Source organism: Tachysurus vachellii, chromosome 1 (assembly GCF_030014155.1).
Source record: "Tachysurus vachellii isolate PV-2020 chromosome 1, HZAU_Pvac_v1, whole genome shotgun sequence".
NCBI classification, from domain to species: Eukaryota; Metazoa; Chordata; class Actinopteri; order Siluriformes; family Bagridae; genus Tachysurus; species Tachysurus vachellii.
In genome coordinates this window covers 33,078,886-33,105,237 of record NC_083460.1, presented here as the reverse complement: position 1 = coordinate 33,105,237, position 26,352 = coordinate 33,078,886, and the positions used below count along the sequence as shown (strand labels likewise).

The following is a 26,352-nucleotide window of genomic DNA, read 5'->3' as shown; positions in this document are numbered from 1 at the left end:
GATGACATGTAATCAGTGTGGGGACTTTACTTACCGTGGAAGAGGTTGGAAGTGATCGTAAGGCATGACCTCTTTGAAGCCATCACTGTGGAGAAAACAGGCTTTTTATAACGTCCATTCTCTAAACAAAATATGCATACTTTACACAGTGTGAATCATGAGGCCTCTAAAGTTTATTAGTTTACATAAGTCAGTGTCAACCACACGATCAGTGTGTTCCCTTATAAAGTAAAATATTACACTCATCACAGAGTTTGTTGGCTTTGGCATGCTTATGGTGGTTTGGTGTGTGTGTGTGTGTGTGTGTGTGTGTGTGTGTGTGTGTGAACCAGCCTTTCGAGACAGGGCTCCATGTTGCACTCCTTCAGCTTCGGTTTGGGTTTAGTGTTCTCTGGAAAGCTGTGACAGTTATGATCTGCGACAGTTCTGTTATAGCGGATGTCCACACAGTCGGCCGAGTTTAGCTGGTATCCTAAGAAGTGAATACTCAGTTAGTACTGAATTAGAGATCTTGATTTGCACAAGAATTAAAATGGGAAATTAAATACAAATCTCACACATATACTAAAAACAAGATTATATTAGTCTCCTAGCCCTTCCACTGTGAACTCTACCCAACTTATTTATAGGGATCATTAAAATTGGATTTCTAATAAGAAGTTACATAACACTCACAAAAAAATATTTGCTTAGATAGTATTTGTCTCATATTTATAGTATTTAGCAGTAATTCATTTATTAGAAATAAAGGCAGCAAACTGAACCTTTTCTTTGAGCTGGTAACATCAGGCATACTGTACATCTTTTGTCTCTTTAACCTATCTTGGGAAGGTGCATGTGGTGTATGTTTAAGTAGGTTTTAGCATAAAGCTTTAAAGTACATGAGTGATGCTTAAGGTTCCTTTATGCACCATGAATTATTTTACTATATAACTACTAAATGAACAGATTTGCCCATAATGCTTAAAACACTTTTGTATGTTTATTGATGAATGCGTTGTTAAAATGTTACTTTAATTTTTTACAGGAATTTTATTGTTAGGACACAAGGTCACCTAGTGACCGCCTTAGTGTTATTATCTATTGGCTATAGTGTATAAACACTATACTGTATTATAACCACAAAATAGTTTTAACACTAGCTTTCAACAACCATTACATTTAACCTTGATATTCATGATTTAGGACTCTTAACATTCAACCTATTGTTTTAATGCACCTACTTCAACCCAGGAAGGGCTGCGAATTAGCTGACTTACTGAATCAGGTGTGTTAGAGTACGAAATCCTCTAAAATGTGTAGGAGAAATCCTGAACCAGGGATAGGAACCTGTATTGGATGCAACTTACTGTAAATATACACAAGTACTGAAATGCCTTTTGAGGACATGATTAAATATATAAATTTGACAGCAATAAAAGTGATCATTGTATGATTTGTCTACAATTTAGCAGCCACAGTTTTTCACCTCTCACTAACCTTCACGCTTCATAGCAGAAAGCACACACATACTGCATACTTACAGCAGATTCCACTGCTAAGGCTTCTAGTTCAGTGTGCAAAGTTGATTTCTTAATGTTTCTCCTACTTATTAGGATGTGCTGTAGCTTAAGTGATCTAAAACATTTTTTCTTTCTAAAAAAATGTGCTCTATTAGTCTCTTTTTCTATCGTATTTCTTTTAAGGTTTAAGGCAAGTTTTTATTTTGAATGTGTTAGTCCCGATGCAGACGTTCCAATACAGAATACCTTCCCAGGGTATCAATTGTTATCATTACCAACATATCAGATAAAGAGTTTTCATGTTTGTAAGTCAACAGGGAGTGAAGTTTTTCATTCTCTGGTTATTGGATGGGTAAAGTAAAATAAAAAACCTACTGAGCCTGTTTAGAGCCTGCTGTGCAACTTGGAAGTGAAAAAAAAAAAGCCAGTATACTTCATATGCTTGTCCCAGGTGCCCGAGTTTGTGTTTTACCTCCTCCACATTTTACAGAGCAGGGGAAGAAGTCCGTCTCTCTCCACTGGTAACGGATCGGCTGGTAGAACATGAACATGAACACTGTGTCTTTAGGAGCTGCATACTTCACCTGAGAAAAAAAAGGAAAAGACGGATATCATACATTTCACATAACACACACAATAGTTAGCAGCCTCTGTGGGAAATTGACAAAAACTTTGTAATGTACCATTGTAGTATGAGCCAAGCAAACCATTCGTACTGTCAGCGGTATTAAATTCCACATTGTGTTTAGAGCATTGCTTCTCTTCTGAAGCCGCTCAACTGTCTAAATGAGAGAAACCCAAATACACTTTATAGGCCAAAGTAAGCAGACACCTGACCATCACAGCCCTATGTACTTGTTAAACATCCCGTTTGATGCTTTTTTTAGGGCTCCGTGTAATGCACTTGAATTCTCACTTTGTGCAACAGCTTTTTTCCAACAGCTATCTATTCATCCATACATTTTCCATTACACTTATCCTACACAAGGTCGTAGGGTACAAAAAGCCTATCCCAGGTTAATCTGGACAATTTAGAGATGCCAATCGGCCTAAAATGCATGTCCAGATGAAAACCCCCAAAGGTTCAAGCCCTCAACCCCAGGGGTGTCCTACTGACTTATGCAAAAGAAAATGTCTAATTTGATAGAGCATGCTCCAATTGGTTCATATATTTCTCAGTGTCTCAAATCAAACCTTTTTCCAAATCCCATTACCCACTCATATATACATGCAAACTGAGGATACAGTCTGTCTGAATTATTTTTACTAGCCATATTTGTTAACTTAAACAGATGCTAGACAATCTTTCCAGAATCAATCATACTAAGAGATGTGGAAACAGTGACAAAACTGAGCAAAATGCTGCACAGTGCAACAACAGTTATATAACACTAATGTTAGCACAGCACACAATCATGTTGCAGTTAAACACTTCAAGTAAAAATGAAGCCACTTTATGAGCAAAGAGAGAATACTATGGCTCTTGGACAAAATGTTAGTCAGAGATGATGTTTGATTGTTTGGCAATGCTGTAATCACTTAATGATTAATTACCACAGACATTGTCAGGAGAGTATAATGACTAGCTTATAGACTAGCCTACTACTGTAGGCATAAGTCAATGACTTTTTATAGTCATTGTAGTCAATCTGGTTATATGCAGAGTTAGATTACATTAGTTGCTGATTGTTCACAAAGGTAATTGTGCATTTGGATGAGTCCACCCTTGAGTTCACCCCTGAGATCAAAATAGATTGTTGATCTAGACACACTTTTATACTGGCAGGGCACACAACATCCAATCGAAGCCTTAGAACCCAATGTTCAGAAGTTTAATAACATCTTTAACGACAGAAATGTAACCAAGTAATAAGTATAAAGGTACAAGGATTCAACACACAAGGAATATTGTCTCCAAAGCTCTGTGGGCTGTAAAATTGAAAGACTGGAAGCTGTGGGTGTTCTGGTTTCTGTTCATCTCAGTTTAAATATAAGAGCAACACTGACGTCTGTGGCTTAGAAAAAGCAGCAGATTTCCCTTTCTATCGCCATCTAAGAAATTATAGAACTATTGAAGAGAGCTCTTTCATGATTTCAGTGAGAATACATGGCAACAGTATAGTCTGCAATATTTATAAAACCACCAAGAACATTTTTCTTTGTCTTAAGAGTGAAAAGACCGAGATTATGCTTGTTGGCTCACCCCACCAACTACGCAAAGCCGGGTCAGTCAAGCTAACTCTTGATGGTTCAAATGTGGCGTTTCAAACAAAATTGAGGAATCTAGGGGTAATTTTTGATGGCAATTTAACGTTTGAGCCACATATCCAAAATACAGTTAAAACTTCTTTCTTCCATCTCAGAAATATTGTCAGATTGCGTCCAATGCTGTCATTTTCTGTTGCTGAGAGACTGATCAACACTTTTGTGTTTTCCTGTATTGATTACTGCAATGCCTTGTTGGCTGGGGTGTCTAAAGCTACCTTAAACAAATTGCAGGTAGTGCAAAATTCGGCGGCGAGAATACTTACTAGAACAAAGTTAAAAGATCACATTACTCCCATTTTGGAGTCCTTGCACTGGTTCCCCTTTAGGTTTAGGGTTGATTTTAAGATTCTGATGCTTACCTACAGTACAAGGCCTTACACGGGTTAGCTCCTCAATATTTGGCTGAACTTTTAATTCCTTATATTCCATCTCACGACCTTCGTTCTTCTGAAACTGGTCTTTTAACTGTTCCTTTAACTCGTTTAAAATCAATGAGAGATAGGGCCTTCTGTTCACTAGCTCCAAAACTGTGGAATTCATTACTGTACCAACTGAGATAAGGCAAGCAACATCTCTTGGCACTTTTAAATCTCAGCTTAAAACTTAATTTTTTAGGGTAGTTTTTAATTTGACTAATTGTAATTTTACATAGTTCTTATTTTATAGTCTATTTTTGTTGCTTTAATTTTAATCTTTATATTATGTGTGTAATTTTGTTAATTTTATTTTGCTTTTGTGAAGCGCTTTGACATGTTCTTTTAAAGGCGCTATAGAAAATAAAGGTTATTATTATTATTATTATTATTATTATTATTATTATTATTATTATTATTATTATTATTATTATAACACTTTTAATCAAGAAGAGAAGCTGTGAACAGTCTAGTCACAGTAAATACACTGATCTTGATTTACTGGGTTATAATTTACATCTGCAACTAGATTGACAAGACAACATTTGACTAGACAACATTTTTGACAATGTATGTCATGTTAACAAGCAAGTTGGCAGTAATTTACAAAGAAGAATAGTGTGAATTATGTCACAATCCTGCTTTTGCATGTGCTGTGTTTTTCTCAATAGCCGCCCTGTCTGGGGCTCAAAAGACTGAAAGTATCAGAGTCTGAATCTAAGACTCAATAAAAACTGTAAGTCAGGATGGTGAGAGGGGGCAAACACTGTTCACAATATGACCGAAACAATAGAACAAAAGCCTGCAGATCTATGAAGTAGATCTTTGTTGTCGAGTCAGCAGAAGAGATAACACTAAGTGGATTTTTTATAAAATTGATTTGGTAGATTTAGACAGATTTAGTAACTGGGATAGCTTTTTCTTCAACCAATGGAAACTGAAAGTTACACTAATTGGATTGGTTGAGCTGTTTTCCAAGATGTTTATATTTCCTATAACCACACTAAGACGTTTCAGTGTGTGTAGAAATCTGCTCCTCTATGTTGACCACATAAAATTCCACTTACCACAGTAGTGTTAGCAGCAGCATTGGTAGACACAGCATTTTTCAGGAATATAACATAATATAAATAATGTTATAAAAATATGAAAGTTCTCTGGAAGATGATGAAAAGAAATTCAAATTTTCCAGAAGCACCTCTAACAGGTATGTACAAATAGATGCGAGCTAGGCGGCATGTTATAGAGCGAACGTGGGAACTATTTCCACTATCAGCTGAAAAAACAGAATATACGGCAAAATTGTGTCCAAAATCTTGCATAATCTATACACTATACCAATTTCTTGATTACAGAACTCAGTTAGTTTCAGACTCAACTCACAATTGTGGGGTTATTCTGAATATCAGCATGGCTGTTCAATATTCCATAAAACCGTAATTGCTCATGTGTTATTTCTTTGTTAATAATACAATTTGTTATTAAGAAGGTTTGTTAATAAAGTTCAATTTCAAAGCCCAAGGATATTTCCTAAATCCAAGATAACATTATCACAATCTAAGATAATACAACAACACAACACAGATGTACAATAATGTTGTCCTTCATCCTCTTGTTTTTTTTGCTCACCTTGATGGTGAAGTCTGCAGTAAGTGGCCTGTGGCAGCGCAGAATCTGTCGGTCAGCTTCCCTTCCTCTCTGATAATCCACAGTGCTGTTGGCCAGAGTATATGAGCCTGGGGAGCTCAACACCAGCTCCTCTTTCCTGTCGCTGAGACTGTGAGCTTCGATTACTAACGCAAAGACAAACCAACATTAGCCAAGACAAGGAAAAATCTTTTGGATGTAAAATGATCCATACTGTGTATTCTCCTTGTTCTCCTTCTTTTAGCCTGAGCTGTGCAAACATAATAGGGGTAACACAAAAAACATGAGACAACAGCAGCATACATACTGTAGAGCTTGACACACAGCCAATAAGGTTTACAGTCAACCATACTCAGAGATGTATGATATATATAGAATTTCAATTTTGACTTCCAAGTATGATTATTTACTGCTTTTGATGGATTATTTTGAAGCTAACTGGAATCAAACATCAGCAATAGTCATGAAAAAATTGAGGCAAAATGATATGAAAAAGGTTTCTGGCTGATTTCCTTCTATACCAGAATATAGATTGATCTAGACCATCAGTGACAGTAGCATCAGGTTATTACACAGAATGCAACACCCCTAGATTTTACATTGACAAAGGGCAATGTGAAATACAGCTGAATAATCCAAATATAATCTAAATTCATTAAGTAGATATGTCTTTGTGTGTGTGTGTGTGTGTGTGTGTGTGTGTGTGTGTGTGTGTGTGTGTGTGTGTGTGTGTGTGTGTGTGTGTGTGTGTGTGTGCATGTGTATAATAGCTTGCCCTGGAACATTCTATTGATGTCATCAACAAGACCTTGTGATATAATGCATTGCACAACAGTAATAATTTCATTTCAGATTAGATTTTAGCCCTTATTTCTAATATCACCACTGGCATCACTTAGTGTGTAAATGCTGTTTAAATATGTTCAAAGGTTTTCACAAAACAGGCTTGCTTTATCAGGATAAAGTAAAAATAAATAAAATGCATTCAAATACAATTCAAATAAAAAAAAAGGACTAAGACTGTAGAGAACTAAGAAAAAAGGACTATGAATATACTGTGACTAAAATATTTATGATGTTATTAATCATTATTAATAACCCCTACAAACCAAAGCATGTAACAGTTGAATAGCTTCTTTTTTTCATAAATCAGAAGAAAAAACCTGGGAATTTCTTTGGCCTTTATGGAGGATTCTGAGGTGCATTGTTGTTGTTTTTTATTTTTTTCAAAATAATGTTGGGCACAATTTCTAAGATGAAATTTTTCTTTTTCACAATACCTGAAAATTTCCATTTTAGAAATTGTGCCCAACATTATTTTCAGTGTCCATAAAAACAAGGCACAAAAGGCAGTCTCTGATCCAGTTTTATGCTAAGCTACATTCACGCCTACAGTATTGTTGGACGTGATTTTTTTATCAGCTCATTTGCATTTTGAATCTAATAGGCTCTTAGAAATTCTGATGTAATAACCCTTGCCAGTTCAACATGAACATGAAAGCAAAACTCCAAAAGTATGATCATTTTTGCTTTCATGTGAAAGGATTTAATCCTAAAAGCACAATTTGCAACTAAACAAAAAAAGTTTAGCATGAATTATAACCCAAGATCATTTTACACTCCAAGCCTTTACACTCGCTGCAAGCAGGTGCTGCTGGAATAATGAGACGGAGATGTTTGGCTGCTTTCTGACAGATCTGTTTTCAATCTGTCCCCACATCATAGAAAAAAAGTAATAATCAAGCAAGAGATTTGTTTGTGTAAATCAATATGAAAAATAAGAGGCTGAGCACATTGTGGAGAAAGTTCCCACAAAAAAGTAAAAGTAACAACATTTCAAATCATATTCAGGTGCTAGTCATAAAAGTAGTAAATCTCTCCTGTTCATCTAGTGTATGTTTTCCTACTAATATATTGCTGTGTGTGTTTGTGGTAGGGTGCATTGGGCTGTTCCCAAAACATGGTTTCCATTTGGGAGCAATCGAATTGCTAACGTTTTTGCCATTATTTATGGTTGCACACACTCCACAAAGCAGGGTTTAGGGTTCTATACACGCAGTAAAGGGACGTTTATTGTCATATGCACTCAAACTCTCCACACAGCAGCAGACAGGGTCACACACACTCCCACATGCTCAGCATATTAAGCATTTCCCAAAACAAGCTTTCCATTAAATCCATTGCTAATGGAAATCTCTCTCAGCATGGTAACAGTAACCGTGGCCCCATCCACAGGAAATCTGATTATCCATCTCTAACTCGCTTCTGATAATATTTAGTTTCTCTGGAGTTCACAAACTTGACTGCTGTGCAATGTACCATTGGCAGTGTATGTGTTGTCTCTTTCCATTGTCTACCTTTTCGTCTCCAGTGGACATTTCCACATCTATATTGTGAGTCTCCTGTTTAAATGATCTGTGAAAACACATCTTTCTAAACTCTTACAGTACATACTGTATTCATTTCAGATGGTGAAAATGGAGGGGTTTTAACAAGGCAGGTAAATTTGTGTTTGTGTGTATTTGTGTGTGTGTTTGAGAATATTTGTGTCTCTCTGGCTATATGCATAAAGTATATTCTTGTGCAATGACATGGGGGATGTTAAGTGGGCTAATGTTGGGGCTCAACAACTACAGGGACTTGCTCATGGCTCTCATGGTGACCATTCATCGAGTGTGCAGTAACATCATTTTCTCAGTCTACAATTTATCACAAAGGATCTGATATTTCCAAGCATGTTTTAGAAACAGCCAGTAAAAGTCTGAGGAAAAAAAAATCACATTCATATGCGCAGTAGATCACTGAATTCAGTAAATCGTGTTTCTATGTCTTTTTGTTTCTGTACAGAACAGTCACAAACTCATACAATACACAGCTCCCATAATTGTTTCCACGAGAAACCAGGATTTGGGGATTAGGCAGGATGGGGATCTCTCTTGGTGAAAAATTGCGTAGGCCACAAAACAGAAGAGCATGCAGCACAGGAAAAGGTGCAATGAAAAGGTCAGTGAGGTTTAGATTTTGCAAGGAGTCAGATGTGCAGTCAGACTTAAAGTAATTAACAGCTGCAATTGTATAAAAAATAATAATAGACTTAAAATTCCATCATTTTCAACATAAAACCTCTTGGCGTACATAGTACATTCTTAACAGGGATATATATATAATAGTATGTCATAATATGTAATGTTTTTATAATGTGATTTTGGGTGGGAAAGTGTTAGCTCAGTGGTTAAGGTGTTGGACTACTGATCAGACGGATGTGAATATTGAATCCCAGGTCCACCAATCTGCCACACCAGCACCCTTGAGCAAGGCCTTTAAACCTCAATTGCTTCGCTGTATAAATGAGATAAATGTAATTCGCTTTGGATAAATAACAAATGTATTAAGATTGATTACTTTGCAACTTTGTGGAAACTAACTCAACAGCACCACCAGTGGTAATTAGAAAAATACACAAAATCTTATATGGAAGACACACTAAGGCTGATTTCTTTCCAACCCAGACTGCTTCACTGATTCAGTCAACGTATTATTGGCTTCTGTGTCAGGTAATTACACAGATTGAAACACCCCCTGGATATGATCTAGCCTGCTTCAGTGATGCCCCTGGAACATCCAGCAGTGAATTAGAAGGTGTTGTTGAATTAGTTACTGGTGTAATGAAAGCGAATTGGTGGATTGTTTACACCATTACCCTAAAGTACCTTTAAGGAAGAAACGAATAGTTCATTTCCAATGTCTAATCAAAACAGAAATTTTAAACCGGTGTAATTTTATTGTTTTCTGGTTTCCATGAAAAAACTTGTTGTTTTTGGAGAATCATGGCATGAATACTTGAAACATTTGTGTGTGCGTGTGTGTGTGTATAAAATAGTTTGTCCTACAGTACATCATTTTTTTTAAGCCTTTGAGACTTCAAAATATAATGCATTCTGTAACCTGAATAGTTATAACAAGCTGAACAAGCTATTGATAGATTTTAACCAATAGGTAAAAAAAAAGTTCCATCTAGCATGCTTTCAAATAACCACAGGTATTTTTTTCCAGTTTGTTTTAAATTAAACCCAAGTGGAAAGATAAAACTTTTAATAATATCCAAAGTATACCAGAATAATATACTTTTTGACAGTTTACAGTAGGCACATGAGTGTTTAAAGACATATATGTTTGCATGTGTCTAATATAATACACTGGCAACACACACAAACACAACCACGTATTGGGAACATGTGAAACTCCAAACAAACTGTAACCCCAGCTCACAATCAAAGCACTATACCACTGTACCACTACTCAGTGTAGGATTAGTGTTAAGTGGAAATATTTTTCATTGATTCAGTCTTCCCCTTGGATTGATGCTGATTGAATTTTTTTTTAAGTGGCAGTACACCAAGCATCCAATTTTCACTTAATCCTACACTCGGTCAATCAGCCAAGACAATATAATATGGCCAGTGTTTGAAGGCAAAAAAATTGGAAGTGATTCACAAGACAATATTTGAACAGATGATGATTTTTTTTTAAGGTGAGTGTGTTATTGCGTACAGTTTGCACAATACCTTATTACATTAATCTCGCTGCGCCATTTAAAAAATACAGAAGCAAACTCAAAATATCTAGGCTGATTAGCTATATATGGAATATCAAAAGTGCATTTTTGCTCTAAATAATAATTAGTTTTGAGGTTCTTAATCATCCTTTCATCTTATAGACAAATCCAATGGCCAGATTAAGTTCTGTGCTGTTTAATGTAACAAAACTGCTAACGTAATAAATGCATATGAATAAAGGAACTCACATATGACATCAGGACCCTTGGCTGTGAGTCTCAGGCCTCGGCTTCCTAGAGGAACTTCAACCACCGTCTTCAAAGCTTTAATAAGAGTGAAGAAACATGGATAAAACATTGAAAGTCCCTTTTTTTTTCCAAACAAGAAACCCATGTACACTGCAATCTTAAACATCACCTTCTGCTTGTCTTGCTGATGTGGAAAGAAAATTGAGTCATGTCAATCATAACAACTGCTGACATTATTTTTCAAATTTCTGTGTAAGCAGTTTGCTGAATCTCAGATAGCATTCTGTGGAGAATCTACAGAATGCTAAACATGAATGAGTAATCCATTGGCAATGAATTAATGAGTGTATGAATGAGTTAGTGATTAACTTTTAAATGAGTCGTATTGTTCATGAGTATGTGAGAATGGAGAATGAATAAGTGAGTCAGTGAGTGAAAGACTGAATCAGTGGGTGAGTAAGTGGTTAACTCAGTGAATAAGTGAATAAGTGAACCAGTGGATGAGAAAGTGGGTCAATACGTGAATAAGTAAGAGAGTGAATAAGTGACTGAATGAGTGAATCAGAGGATGAGTCAATAACTGATTGAGTGAGCCAGTGAGTGAATCAAAGAGTGAATGAGTGAGTCAGGGAGTCAATGAGTGAGTTTCTGATCATGTTTAACTGAGTTAGTGACTAAATTATTGAGTGAACTGTCATGCCACTCTGCATACGCACTTCGCAAGATTTTAATTCTAGACTGAAAACATATTTGTTTAGTCAGACATAGCTTGTTGATAGTGGACTGGAGACTAGGTTCTTTATGTGTTGCCTGTCTTACAGGCCTGTGTTCTTTCTCCCGGTTATAGTTATACTGCCATATGTAGACATGCTGGAATCTGGTCTGCACTCTTTCAAAATGTACACCCTTTTAAACCAGTGTATGATAAGAGCATACCTTATAATCCTTTCCTCTCTCTTATAAGCTGTGTTCCTGTATTCCTGATCCCTGATCCTTAACACACTTCTACAACTATGGCTCTTATTTCCCCTCTGTACCTGCCTGATTCATCCTGATCATTTACACTATGCATACTCTGCTATTGTGCAGAACAACTTATGCACAAGTCTTACCCTTACTTTAATAAATAATCTTACATTAATGCTGTAGATATGAAACTTTCATAACAGTTGCTGTAATCATAAAGAGTCATTCAGAACATTCAGCATTTTTTCTATATCTGTACAATGTAATGATTTATAATCCCACTATTCCGTGTCATTGGTGTTGTTGGTTTACTTAAAGGTTTCTTTTGCCTTGCCTAAATCATCTACTCATTAGAGATCTAGATGTTTATTTCTGTATAGATGCTTTGTGGCAAAGTCTTGAATAGACGAGAAAGTGATGCAGAAACCAGGCAGTTTTCAACACTTCACCTAGCTACTTGGACTGATTACCAGCATCCGTGCCGTGTTAAGGCTTTTTATGCTAACTCTTACAGCTTTGGTGTGCAAGTACTTGAGTTTTCAATTGTTTATGCTGCCTGTTTAAGAGCTATTGTAAACTTTAGTGGTTTCCTCTCTTTGCCTCTATTACTCTGGGCCTCTGACTTAAACTCCATGCTCTCTTTGATTCATTCAAACCATGCAAATTATTTAAGTGTTGCTCATTTATCACTGATGAATGAGTGAGTTAGTTATTGGATGAACGAGTAAGTTAATGAGTAGAAATGTAAGTGACAAGAGAAATTCCGGAGACTCGTATGGCTGGATTTCCATGAACTATTTCTCATTTTATGACACAACACATTTTATGTAGCTGTTAGATTTAATACCAGCCTAAATGATTTATTTACGGTGGAAGATTTGAACAGCTGCTAGTTTATTTACAATTCAATCTACTACTTGCCCAGTAAGCCCATTCACGATGACTGAGGAAAGCCCCTGTCATATGAGGGCTGAGGTTTCACGAGAGACGCGTCATTATTAATGCATTTTAACAAGGAGGAAAGAGAAAATTTGCCCGGTCTGGCAGTGGCTACCACATCCAGGGTTGGAAGTGAGCCAGAGTCTTGGGTGCCCCTGAAAATAATCACTTCTGGAAAGTTCCAGAATTTAATGCATATTATTAATGCAGTTTGGAATTTAATGCATATTATAATGGAATAATATTTTGAGGCCTGGTCAATGGTGTGGGAAAAGTAATGTATGTTTTAAATGAAGCATGTTTTGAAAGTTGCCAGTCCAAAGTGGCGCCTTGGTTATTTTGTAAGAATAGATGATGGATTTTAAATTTGGTCAATGGCTTAAAATAAAATACCAGAAAGAATGTCCAGAGTATTAAAATCTCAAACATATACGGTACAAAATACAAATAATAAAAATTATTATTCTTTTATAATTATACTTAAAAATAATAATAATAAATAAATAAATAAATAAATAAATAAATAAATAAATAAATAAAAACATCAAAAAACAATTTCACTTGTTTTTGAAATTTTTGTTTGTAGATATTTTGGATATATTCAGAGTTAATTTATGTAAGTCACTGCTCCACTCCACAAATAACTTTGCACCTCATGCACTCTGTTAAGAAGCACATTCGTTAACACTGTTCCACAGTACTACTGTCGCTACAGTTACATGCGCAGGGCCCAGTATGCCGAAAATATAGCCATGTTTTAGTTATGCTTCATTCTGGTCTTAAATTTAAAGCAAATTTGCTTTTCACATTTGCCAAAGTGAGGAGAAGTTTTAAATCCAATGCAATGCAAGGTTTGGCTTCACAATTTTTCATGCTGAAATGTATTTTTCAGCTGCAAATACTAAAAAAATGAAAGCCTACATATAGTCCACAAAAATGTTTTTATTTTCCACATGCAGGACATTGGAGGAGACAGCTTAATAAGAGATGTTGCTTATCTTAAGCATTGTAGAGAGCCATAAGTATTACAGATGTGCAGTTAATTAGCTTGCCCTTCAAGCCATGTACACATTGTGTAGCACATTATTTATTTTTAACTTGCTGATTTTTTATAGTAAATGTGAGATAAAAGACTATGTCCGACACACACATTATAATTTTGCAACCTCAATTTAGTATCTCATGATTTCATTATAAGCATGTATAAAAATCTACAGTAAGTAAATGGCATATTCATGCAGAAACATATTCACAATACACTAGCCTCCTATTAGATAGATATTCCACTTTCAATTATATATATATATATCACTGAGAGCCAATATTTTCTCTGTTCTGATATTTGATATGAGCATTACCTGAATCTGCATGATTGTATACATTGTGCATGATTGTATACATTGTGCTATTATGGTTTAATAATTAATAATTGTAATAATTGCACAAATAAATAAGTGCATAGGTGTTCCTAATAAAGTGCAATACTACATACAGTATTATTTTTAGACTGTGTTAAAGACTTTGCATGTAGATGTTGAAATTTAGTTTAATACTTCTGGCATATGTTAACAAAAGGATAAATGCACTGACATGTGAACACGTGAAGGTCAAATAAGTCAAAAATGAATACTAAAGCACAGACTGCTGCTGTGAATGTTATTCTGCACTCGTCTTTCAAGAATGCAGTAGAGAGCCAGCACATGGTGAAGGAATGAAACACAAGTGCCAGTGACTCGTTAGAAGCGTTTTTACTACTTATTAATAATGTAAACGCAAAAACAACAAGCCGGTAAGATCCTGAATGCCAGCCAACGGGACAGAATATCCTGGAGAGAGAAAACTATCAGATTACTCAGGCTTACTGTGAAGTGCATAAAGGAAGCCTGGATGTAGTCGTGACGAGCGGTGAGTTATTAGCTAGACGCCATTTATTAGGGGGAGCTCAATGCTTTTGGATTAGGTTACGTTGCACTTTTAAAGAAAATAGCACGGCAGTCTAGAAATGCCAAATGGTCTACTACTTTTTAATCTGAGCACTCGGACACTTTGCTTGACGGGAAAAGGGGTTTTGGATGAGGAAAATAACTTCAGCATGATTGGGAAGATTAAATACAGATATTCAGGATTTTCCAAGAATAATACAAAACTGTCTTTCCACTGGAGAGCATCTGAGCCCATCTAATTTGTAGCGTGGCACTTTTTCTCTTAAATAAACTTTTAAGAGCAATTTGCGATATGTGTTTAAAAGTAACATTTTAGCTATGCTAGGGTTCAGTGCACTAGTCTAAATATTTACCCTGCAGCTTCAGTGACACAGGATGGTGTGTATGAAGCATAAGATGTTCAGCGATTAGCTCTTTTTGTTTTTAGTGGAGTATTAGTTCAAAGCATTATTAAATCATATTATTATAAACCTTAAATAACATAAACTGGGGTGCACTCTCTGTTGGTCAAGAAGATGAACAATTCGTCAATTAAAATCAAACCAATTAAGCAATACAACATTTAAACAGCTCCAAATCTAATAAATCTAATAATACTCAACATCCTATTGAAATATTGGCAGTATTAAATGTATATGTCATATACCACATCATAATGAGATTATAATGTCTGAAAAAAGAGATACACCACTAATTTTTGTTAATTATTGTTAGGTTAGCAGCAAAATACCGGAATTGCTAGCGCTCCACTGTTAACTCCCTTAACCCAGAATTCACTAACGCTATACTTGGATTGAATCCTGCCTCACTTGTAAATAAATGTTTAATAGTGGGCAGACGGAAAGAACGGAGGTATGCCACTGTAATGCAGTTCAAACAACTGCAACGACTAGCAAGGCCTTCCAATCATATCAAACGATTATCAAATATGTCTACAAAAGTCTAAAAGTCGGTGAACAAATCCAAGCGCTCATGATGCCAAGAAAGAAAGAATTACAGTAAGTGTAACAGATTATTATTGGCCTTTTAAAAAAAAAAAACGCAACCCATTAGTGCCTTCATACGGAATCGCTAATTCTTTACAAGCACCCGAAAATATCCCGTTTCCCAGCATGTGAAACAATATGTTCGTCTGGCTGAGCCGTAAAACCCAGTATGCAAATAAACCTGCCAATTCTTGCAAAAGAACAGAGATCCCGAAGAATGTATAACCAACCTTGGAATGTTCGCAAACCCTCTGCGCCCTTCAAAGAGCCCTTTATCCTTGACCTGGTATAAGGCCCTGATTAAAATAAGCACACTTCACTTAACTACCACAAAATCATAACGAGACACAAAGTCAATATTTTAAAATCGTGCCTGAACAGCTCCATCAAATAACCAAAGACATTCATGAAAATCTAGAGGCACTTCACTGCTGGAACAATCCAAAGTGTGTCTAACCAAATTCAGTATAAAACAAACTACTGTAAGAGGTGAGGTTGTATATTTGATGTACTGTACGTATCATATGGTGCATTAAATCCAAACCCAGGTTCAGTTTTTGAAGATGTTTGCTTCTTTTTTTTACCTACCAACGTTCTCTATTTCATATCTAAGTTGGATACCTGTATTGCTCCCTTGACCAAAAACAGCCGTGGCATTGTCATAAGAGTATGAGTTCATAGCATGAACACTTTCTATTGTGCTGCTTGAGAGTTTTGTCCTGTTCCTAATGAAGTTATGTGACGGTATATTTGGAAGTGGGCACACATTAATTTACTTTAATGTGCATAAATACAATAATGATCAACATTACTTTTATAATGTGTGTATCTCTACCCACAATTCACACAATGCATCCACACCTACAATGCATGTCTTTGAGCTGAATTAGGAAACCAGGGTTCCTAGAGGAAATCTCAAAAAAAAAAAAACAAGAACATGCAAACACCATGCACTCATAGTGGTGGTATAAATTGACCCCCCAAACCATACACTTGCTCATTTATGCAGTTTACTTATCAGTCAATCATGTGGCAGCAACACAATGCATGCAATCTTTCTGACACATGTTAAGAGATTTAGTTATGACAATTGAAGTGTGGAAAATTTACTCTAATCTTGTTTCCATTATAAAATCACCACAGTTGTAAAGAGTGATTTTGTGAGTTACTGTATATGTCTTGGGAGCCCAAACCAACCTGGCTAATTCGCAGGCTCTTCACCTGTATCTGCATGCTATAATGTTTTAGACAGAGCGAGTTTGTATTTGACTGTTAAAGTGTGTGTTTGAGAATATATGAATGCATTTTGATTCTGTAGAGTGTCTATATAATGTGTTGAGTGCTTGAGTGTGTGTGAGCACATACGTTCCTCTAACGAGACATGTATCTGTGATTGGCCTCGGATCAGGCGGCAGCTCGAGCCATCTCCTCCACACACTCCACAGTTATCCGGCTTAGTGTTGCTGCCCAACTGTCTATCACAGCCCACTTCCTGCCAAATGAAGAGGGAAAAAAAAACAACAGGGCTCAGTATGAAGAATAAGTTGTTTATTGTTAAATCAGTTTAAATTATTTGGCTATCTCACTCAAAATACTGGTTTTAAGCAGGTCATATAAAATAAATTGTGCTTAAATTCAAAAAGGGGGCACGGTGGCTTAGTGGTTAGCACGTTCGCCTCACACCTCCAGGGTCGGGGTTCGATTCCCGCCTCCGCCTTGTGTGTGTGGAGTTTGCATGTTCTCCCCGTGCCTCGGGGGTTTCCTCCGGGTACTCCGGTTTCCTCCCCCGGTCCAAAGACATGCATGGTAGGTTGATTGGCATCTCTGGAAAATTGTCCCTAGTGTGTGATTGCGTGAGTGAATGGGAGTGTGTGTGTGCCCTGCGATGGGTTGGCACTCCGTCCAGGGTGTATCCTGCCTTGATGCCCGATGACGCCTGAGATAGGCACAGGCTCCCCGTGACCCGAGGTAGTTCGGATAAGCGGTAGAAGATGAATGAATGAATGAATAAATTCAAAAAGGCTAATGTGATTTTTATAATCATAAGTTGAAATTCTGAGTTATGTCTTACATCTTATGTCAAACATTTTTCTTACAATTCATTACAGACATGCAGACACCACTGAGACCTGAGAGAGAATCTAAACCCACAATTTTATATGTAAAGTACACAAAGGTTGATGCAGATTTTGTCTAGTAAGTGCAAGAAGCCTTTTTTTTTAACCTTTTCATCAACAGGTAGATTAGTGTTTGAGCACACTGAGCATTCATTCATGAGCAGTCTTTCTCTATATATCAGTTTCTTTCTAGTTGTCTCTTTTTCTCCTACAGTATACACATCTGCACAGTTCATCTACACTATTAGAAATGTAGTTTCAACCACAAATACTTGTTAAAATAAAAACCAGCTAGTCACAGACTTATGTAAGCATACGGTAGTCCTAGATACTTCAAAACATTCATATATTGTTTTTTTATTTTAGTTACGAACCATCAGTAAATTATGATATGATGTCTGAGAGAAATAATATGACACATGACTGTATGAGGTATGAAGGCACTATGCATGAGCCAAACTGGGTTTAAATTTAGTTAGGTCTCATTTCAGCGCTTAATTCATGTAATAATGGCCCTAGCAGACTTTAATAGATTTGTTTGTAAATTAAGAGGAACACTTTTCCATGAACCTTTACCACAGGAATTACTTGGGATTAATTGTTTAATTGTTTAAACATCAGCGATGCAAATTTTCCTCCCCAAACATCCATACTCTCTGAAGAACAGCTTTTGAAATTTTTGTATATTGAATTCATAATATGAAAGCTGGTAATTGCCTTTTGCAGTAGTAAAGATAGTTAAAAAGTTTGAATACATAAATGTTTTCAACATGTATAAATATATATATAAAAAACAACAGTTATATACATGCAGTTTTATATATATAGATAATTGAAGATTGGAAAAACAGTGTCTGTGCCCACTGTAGCCTCAGATTCCTATTCTTGGCTGACAGAAAGGGACTCGAACTTTTGCTTTTGTAGCTCATCTGCCTCAATGTTCACAATTTGTTGTACCCTGAAATGCTTTTCTGCTCACCGCAGATGTAATGTGTGGTTATTTGTTTTGCTGTAGCTTTCCTGCCAACTCAAAGTAATCTGGCCAATCTGTTATCTCATCTGTCCCATCTGTCACAACAACAAGGCAGTTTCAACCACTGAACTACCCTCACTGGATGTCTTTGTTTTATATATCATTCTGAGTGATTTTCAGGTTTTGCAATATTCCAACCAGATTGTCTGGAACCATGCCTTGCCAAGTTCATTTTTTTCACTTTCTGATGTTTGACGTGAACTTTCCCTGAAGCTCCTGACTTCATTCCCTGTTCTTCCATTGTACTGCTGTCACATGGTGGCTGTCTAGGAAATTTCCTAGACACCCACCTCATACTAAATATGTTTGACCCACAGAGTACTGATTAGAACAGATGATGTGACCTCACCTGACATATACCATTAATACACATATCCAGAGAATCTGCTTTACACCTCGTGCCATCCAGCACTTTCGGTGCCAATTCCACCACTAAGCTCTTCCCTCGAGCCTGGCACTTGAGGGCACAAGGAGAGATCGGGTCATAGCTCACTGGAATCCACTCATATGTCTGTCCCTGGTATTTGATGTCATTGTGGGCAGAGCACTGCTGAGCTCTGAAGTCCCCTGACTCAGAAGGACAGTCCTAATCAGAGAAACAAACACATTAGTTTTCGTAAATACACTCTCTTTTTATCAAAGCACACAACAAATATAGTCAGACATCAATGTTCCCATTACTTAAAATGGAAACATAGGCGTTATAGTTTATCTTGATGATATCTTGATAGCATATCCTGGAAAATCTTTATATAAATATATGTGATTATATATATAGGGGTCAGGGAAAAGTAAATATTTGGAATGGACAAATGTATAGAAAAGGTTTACTGTAAAGTATGAGTACATTTTCAAAATTAAAATTGGCAAAACATAAACTGGAGTGAAAGTAAAAAATTATCTACTTTTTAAAAATGAAAAGTAAAAAGGAGATATTTGGAACTGAAAACAACTGACAAGGTCATCTTTTCTGATCATGCATGTCTAATTTGGTATGCAATCATCTGGAAAATTTGATTTTGAAATTTGATTTTAGTTGATGTTCAATAAATCTTCTCGATTGAAAGGTAACTCAGAGTAGCAACAAAACTAGCTAAACTATCTAATTTACCACCCTTGAACTAAACAAACACATTACTTCAGCTTTGAATGCTGAATTTTAAAGTTATAGAAATAAAATAAAATTTGTGAGTTTTGTAATTATTAATTTGGAAGTTATAGTGAAAATGTAAGGAGTATTTTTTTTATCTCTTTTAATTTTACTTGAGTACGTACAGTAACAGTACAATTCCTCTGCCCTTGTTCTTTAATAAAAACATCATTTATTAAACCATTTTTGTCAAAGAATTGTCCTTGCTCATTATTCCCAACCCTTTTTTTGTTCAACATTTACACCATTTTATTAAGGCTATAAGATCACAATTTGCACAAATATTGGAGCTTACAGTTTTGTGAAAAGCTACAGACTTTTACAAGGTGTTAATGTCAGACACATTTGCAGTTGCATCAAGATGTGTTTCACACTGAGCCTCCTTATGTACATGCATCTAGCCCAAGATTAAGAAATTGGGAACTTGGTTATAAATGGAAGGTTCTGTCACACACCTTCTTTCTTTCTTTTCACACTCAGGGGCTGTGAGTGATTCCTAATTTACCACAAACCTGCCAGTGTTAACAGTGAATAAGTGATGTATTAGACACAGGCAGCTGGATACAGCCTAGTCTTTATTTAGGCTTCTCCGAGAATCTAGTTTATAACCCACATCACAGGACATATTACAGTATACTTCCTCTCCATTGTGTTATGCTACCCTATGATTCAAAAATACTTATAAAGGTGGCTTGATATGTCTTAACAGAGCATGTGTTAACCTTTAATCTCCCTGGTTGGTAAGCTGTCTATGATTGGCTGATTGGTCTCAATCAAACTGGCAAAAAAGCCACAAAAAAACAGACATAATTTTAAATGGTAACTTTGAACACAATGACGCTTTTAGCTGCGTCAATAAATGATTATCATCTAAAATTATATATGAGTGTGAGAGCAGTTGTGACTGAAAATATTTCTGTTCATAGTAACACATAGTAAATTCAATTAAACATACTCTAGAAGAAAGAAAACTAATTAAACATGAACACAATTGGATGGTGCTGGATTACTTTCATAACCTACATTGAATATTATTATTATTATTATTATTATTATTAATCTATTAAAGCTTTGAACAGTGTTCAGTGGTCATTTAGTGTTAAAACATATTTGATTTAGTTTATCCCTATAGGTTCATTAATACTTTATCTACCAGATATGTACTAGCTTGTATTTAATGGGGTTGTTATTCACTTGAAGTCTGGATCAAAAAAATCACGATAGAGAGAAAAACTCCAAAATAAATTTTGATCAGTTATGGCCTAAATAAAGTTTAAATTCTGTCTTATTGCATGATAACTTGCTATCAATATTTCACACTTTCACACAAATTTAGAGTCAGTGATTGGCAGTGTGATGAGAATCTGAAAAAGAAATGATATTCATGCACCTAAGAAACCGAGCCTAGAGCCAACACAATAAATATGCTGTTAATAATCTTTGACACACAAAGACCCGTTCTTAAGATCCACATTTTAACACCATCAGTTTGAATATTATGCAGTGACTGTTTTTGACCTGGCAACCACAAAACCATTCAAAACCACTTCAATGGTGGAAATAGAGGCTGCTGATTAAAATGGATGGAAAAGGGACAGATGGCTTCTTGCGTGTTGATGGAGACATGGAGGCTGGCTACACAAGAGACATAGATGGAAAAGAAACGTTTTCCATCTAAACCTATCTTTGAAAAAGATGAAGCAGGGGACTTTACCATATGCTAGACCACAAGTTATAATTTTTTTAAAAGGACAGGAAAATGAAAGACGTTTCTATTTTTGGTTTGCTTATAGGGGACATACTATACTGTAGCAAAAGAGAAGAGTTTAACTTCTATAGCTGATACCTTCTATAGACTATAACAGAGCCACTGTGAGTTTTCTTTCCCATTAAAAATAACATCATTATGAAAAGTGGCATTAATAATTTGACCAAATTATTTATAATGCACAATTTTAAGACATCATTTAAATGTAAACAAACGTGTTAACTCTTTAGTACCATAGACCAGATTTTCCACAAGTCCTATACTTTGTACTGTTAACACAAATATATGGAGTCTGTGTCAGCTCAAGTTCAGAAAATCTGAAATCCAGGTAAATTTTCCACGAATCTCGCTCATGTTGTTATAGCTTATAGTATAATTTGCAATACAAATACATTTGTGTTAAATAGACTAGGAATGCCAAATAGAAGCAGGTTTACTGCTGGCCGTAGACCTCTGGACCCCACTGTAGTGTAGGTACTCAAAAACCACTCTACAAACTGAATGTGGTGAGCAAACTGTATGTATAATGGGTGTGTTGATCAGGTGGCCAAAGATTTTTGTCAATATAGTGTATGTGTTTTAGCGTGTCTAATATGGACTTACTGTGTTGCTGCAAGTCCTATAACGGATATTTCTTCCTTCACAATTCCTGCAGAGCAAAATAAATAAATAAATAAATAAATAAATAACATGACTTGTAACTCCTTGTAAATGTTCTGTTAGAAGTAATATATAAGACACTGAAACCAAATTAACACTGTGTTACAAACGCTTATTCTTAATAACCAAGAACATCATTTTAGCTTATATAGCAATATAGAAACATTCATTTTGGTATGTAAATGTTTTTCATCATAGTTGTTTCCAACATCATGACAGAATGACATGCCTATTCATTGAAATTTTACTTTGTTACTCTCAGCCAACATCATCAAAAATAAATAAATAAATCAATAAAGACAGACAAACAATGTTTTATATTCATTACAGTAATTGAGCAAAGCATTTACACTATGTTGAGGGGAAAATATTAGGACAATTATTGTACAGCTCTAGAATTTTCACCTAAACAAAAGAGAAGCTATTAGCATTTAGTTACATCTAATGATTTATCGTTGTTCTTGTTTTTAAACAACAATGTGCTTCTTTAAACATGCAAAGGGATGCTAACACTGTACTGCAAAGATTCAGTTCTAAAATAATCGTATATTGAATAACATGATCCTAAATATGTGAGTCAAATGAAATGAAACTCTTCTCATTAACTCTCCATCGATGCCACTCGAAGTCGTCAGTGAAGTGTTAAAACAGGAACATAGAGAATGTGGTGAAAGATTCTAACTATTTGCAAAGCGACATTGAAAATTTTCAAAGCAAAAAAATAACTGTGGAATGAGACAAGTTCAAGCACACATTTTTTTGAATGCAGTATTTTTAAGCTAATACTCACAATTTTCAAGAACTGCACATTATATGTTGTTTATAAGTGAAGATATAAAACACTACAATAGCAATAAGGTTATGAATAAAGATGGATTAAGCAGCTGCAGTGTCTGGGTTGGTGGAGTTCTGGGAAATAAAAAAACATGAGACATCTGCATCTCATAAGAAACTTAAAACTCCTGCAAATAACACATCTTTGCACACAGGAAGTGTTCAATTATAATACACACATTCCAATCTGACAGTAGCAGGCAACAAACACTCTCTTAACAAGACCCAAAACACAGTCTAATCGGAATTGTTGATTCGGCGGCACATCTGGGCCAATTAGCTTCCTCTACTGAAACTAGCTGAGTACAAATGATGCATGTCTTTCAGCTGAACTGTAAAAGATGGAGTGCTAACGTTTTTGACCTGAGGTTTCGGACCAGTGGAAAAACGCTATGTTATTCTAGAAAATAGAGAAGTAGTCTTATGAATGCCATTTTTGTGCAAGGCAATATACAGTATTGCAGTTAGCCTCAGCAACACAATGTATACAATTTGAATAATAAACTCCTCATAATGGTTGAAAAACCTCTACCCATCTATATTATTCATTGATACTGAGATCAGATGATACCCTCATTCACTGAGCTCCAGTAATCACTTTATTCTGGTTAGGGTTGTGGGAGATCTTTGGACCACTGTGTGCACAACAGGGATACACACTGGATGGTGTGCCAGGTCACAGGGCATACTACAGAAAATTTAGAGTAGCCAATTCATGCACTAGTCTGTTGGAAATTATCCTCACAGAAGCAGAGACATCATTTAAAATTCAACTCTGGCAGGAGCCTAAGCTCAGTCCAAATTTGTGCTATCGTTTTAAACAGTATGTTCAAAAATCAAATTAATTAAAAAATCGAAATATATTTGTGTAGCGCTTTTAAACAATGGAAATTGTATATATATAATATATATATATATACTAATATAAATATACTAATATAATTAGTATAATATAATACAAAAATTCAAGATTAATATTAGACATATTTAAATGTGTTTGTTTTTTATAATAACCCCTAAATTTATGCACCAAGTCGATAGCAAGTGATAGATTTCAACTGAGGGTGCTGTGGCTTCTCCTCTGGGGGATTGATTCCAGTCTATACCCTGTGTGTGTGGAGCTTGCATGGTCAGATTGTACTTCTGGGTTACCTTTGCGTACTCCAGTTTCCTCCCATAATTACATATGTTGTAGGCTGATTGGCATCTATAAATTGATAGAAATTTTCAATATAAGTAGTATAGAAATTATTATATAAGAACATATAATGTTTTATTTCTATACTTCTGTAAAGCTGCTTTGAGACAATGTGAATTGTTAAAAGCGCTTTATAAATAAATTGAAATATTCAAGTTGATAACAGTAACTCCATTTTGCATTGGGAATTACTGGACTACTCTCGTGGGTGCATTTCATATAACATCATACTACATTGTGATTTGTTCCTAACCTAAATGATCAGCTATAAACAGTCGATGGATGTAGACTGTACAATTTGTTATGTGTTAGCATACCTTCTTCATTCAGTTAATGAAATATCGTATTCAACTTTAGAAGAGCGTTAAAAGAATGACGGAGTCTATGATTTTACAAAATTCAGTGTTCCAAATACAATCAGTTCTTGAAGTGCACTAAGACCTTTGATTTAGGATTAATATAAAAAAAATAAATTTGATCATATTGTGCATAATTTAATCCATACAGTGAGAAATTACATTTTTCCCAATAAAGACATTGTATTGTTATCGTAATTTAGCATGGAAGCAAAAAAATATATATATTATAAGAATGAAACCTCTTTCATTATTTCTGGGGTTTCAGCAAGTTTTAATGAGTTTTCCCCACAATGCATTGTAAATTATGCACAGCATTTCTGACAGTGCTGGATTCTCTATCATCAAATGAGCACTTGAATGCATAATTAACAATGTCTATTTTCACAGCCTAGAGAGCACACAAGCAGAAGTTGGAAAGAAAGGAAGTGAAAAGGAAACATCAAGTAGGAGAGAAATTCTGGAAATGGCACACCGCTTTCCCCTCTCTCATGTCAACCTTAACTGAGACGGTTCTGATCGATAGCTGTCTCTAGTACTGTGCATTTCACTTTAATTCAATTACCTGTTGATGGGCAAATAGACTGAGATAAGATACATTAATGAAAGACTCGGGGATAATAAATTAAATAATAAATATCTTAAAAAAATATAGTAAGTGTTGCCAGGTACGACTATACACCTTCTGGTTTATGCAATTATCCAATCAGCAAAATGTTCACATCAAACATCATAATGGGGACAAAATGTGAACACGCACACAGACACACACACAATAGGAGGATGAACATCACTTATTGTGATAGAAATGCAATTGGCTTAAATTGAAAAAAAAATAAAAAATACAACTTGTACCAAGGTCAATTGTATTTAAAAAAAAAAAAAAGCAACTAAAAATGATTTAGCAACAGTATAGATTGGGTGTTCAAAGGGCAACATAAAACCTGAATGAGTCTTACAGGGCTGGATGTGATTTCTTATCAGAAAGCATCTAGGGAATTGTGGCAAGAACAAGCAAGCAATGTTATCCCTACAGGCTTTCTATCTGTTATTAACTAGATTAGAACAAAAACTGAGTTTTTGATTAAACTGTGTATTCTACAGTACCCACTGGATTCCCACCAACCATTAAGCCAAAATTTCTCACTTGTTCACTATCTCCAGACACAAATACCTGATATAATCCTATATAAACATTTATAAAATCCTATTCCAACAGGCTTTAGTCAAAGATGACATTTCAAGTCAAGCTGAATAATTTTTTGTTGACATAACATTTTCTGGGTTGACTTATGATAGAACCTCAGCACAGCTGACTTTATAGCTCAGTGCACTTAATCTGATATAAAGGTGATGTGATATGTCAAACCGAAAATCCCCCAGAAAAACCTGGTCACAGATGTATGGGTTACTGAACTATGCCTGACTCATTACAGTGTCCTAACTTTGTATTGGTTATACATATATAAATGTTTTAAAGGTATTTAAAAAATAGGAATTTTAAGGACTGGTGATCAGAAAAACCTTGGCTACAAAGCCAGCATTAAAAGTGCTACCACAACCCAACACAACCAATAACACAAACACAAAGTATAGTGTATACTATATTAATCACAGAGTTGCTGGACAAAATTTTATGCAGCATGACTCATGAAAGGAATTATGTGGACCTGGGCCAATAGAGGAAGCTATATTAGCCATAGACTAGCTATTAACGTCAATCTTTTTGGATGCATAAAAAATAAAATGAATCTGTAGAAGATTGTAG

The 26,352-nt window shown here is 35.5% G+C and overlaps 2 protein-coding genes across 3 annotated transcripts in view; both read right to left on the bottom strand.

Annotated features, from left to right (window-relative positions):
- Positions 1-26,352, bottom strand: part of efl1 (elongation factor like GTPase 1) — a 292,867-nt gene that overhangs the window by 177,566 nt on the left and 88,949 nt on the right. The gene's annotated exons all lie outside the window — the stretch shown is intronic.
- Positions 1-26,352, bottom strand: part of adamtsl3 (ADAMTS-like 3) — a 169,629-nt gene that overhangs the window by 55,326 nt on the left and 87,951 nt on the right. For both annotated transcript variants that reach the window (XM_060883894.1, XM_060883901.1), the window contains exons 5-12: positions 22,140-22,185; positions 18,968-19,204; positions 16,834-16,960; positions 10,635-10,709; positions 5,813-5,976; positions 1,975-2,086; positions 334-472; positions 35-85 (exon numbers count right to left, since the gene is read on the bottom strand). In XM_060883894.1, coding sequence (XP_060739877.1) covers positions 35-85; positions 334-472; positions 1,975-2,086; positions 5,813-5,976; positions 10,635-10,709; positions 16,834-16,960; positions 18,968-19,204; positions 22,140-22,185 — 951 coding nt within the window. The remainder of the gene's footprint in view (positions 1-34; positions 86-333; positions 473-1,974; positions 2,087-5,812; positions 5,977-10,634; positions 10,710-16,833; positions 16,961-18,967; positions 19,205-22,139; positions 22,186-26,352) is intronic.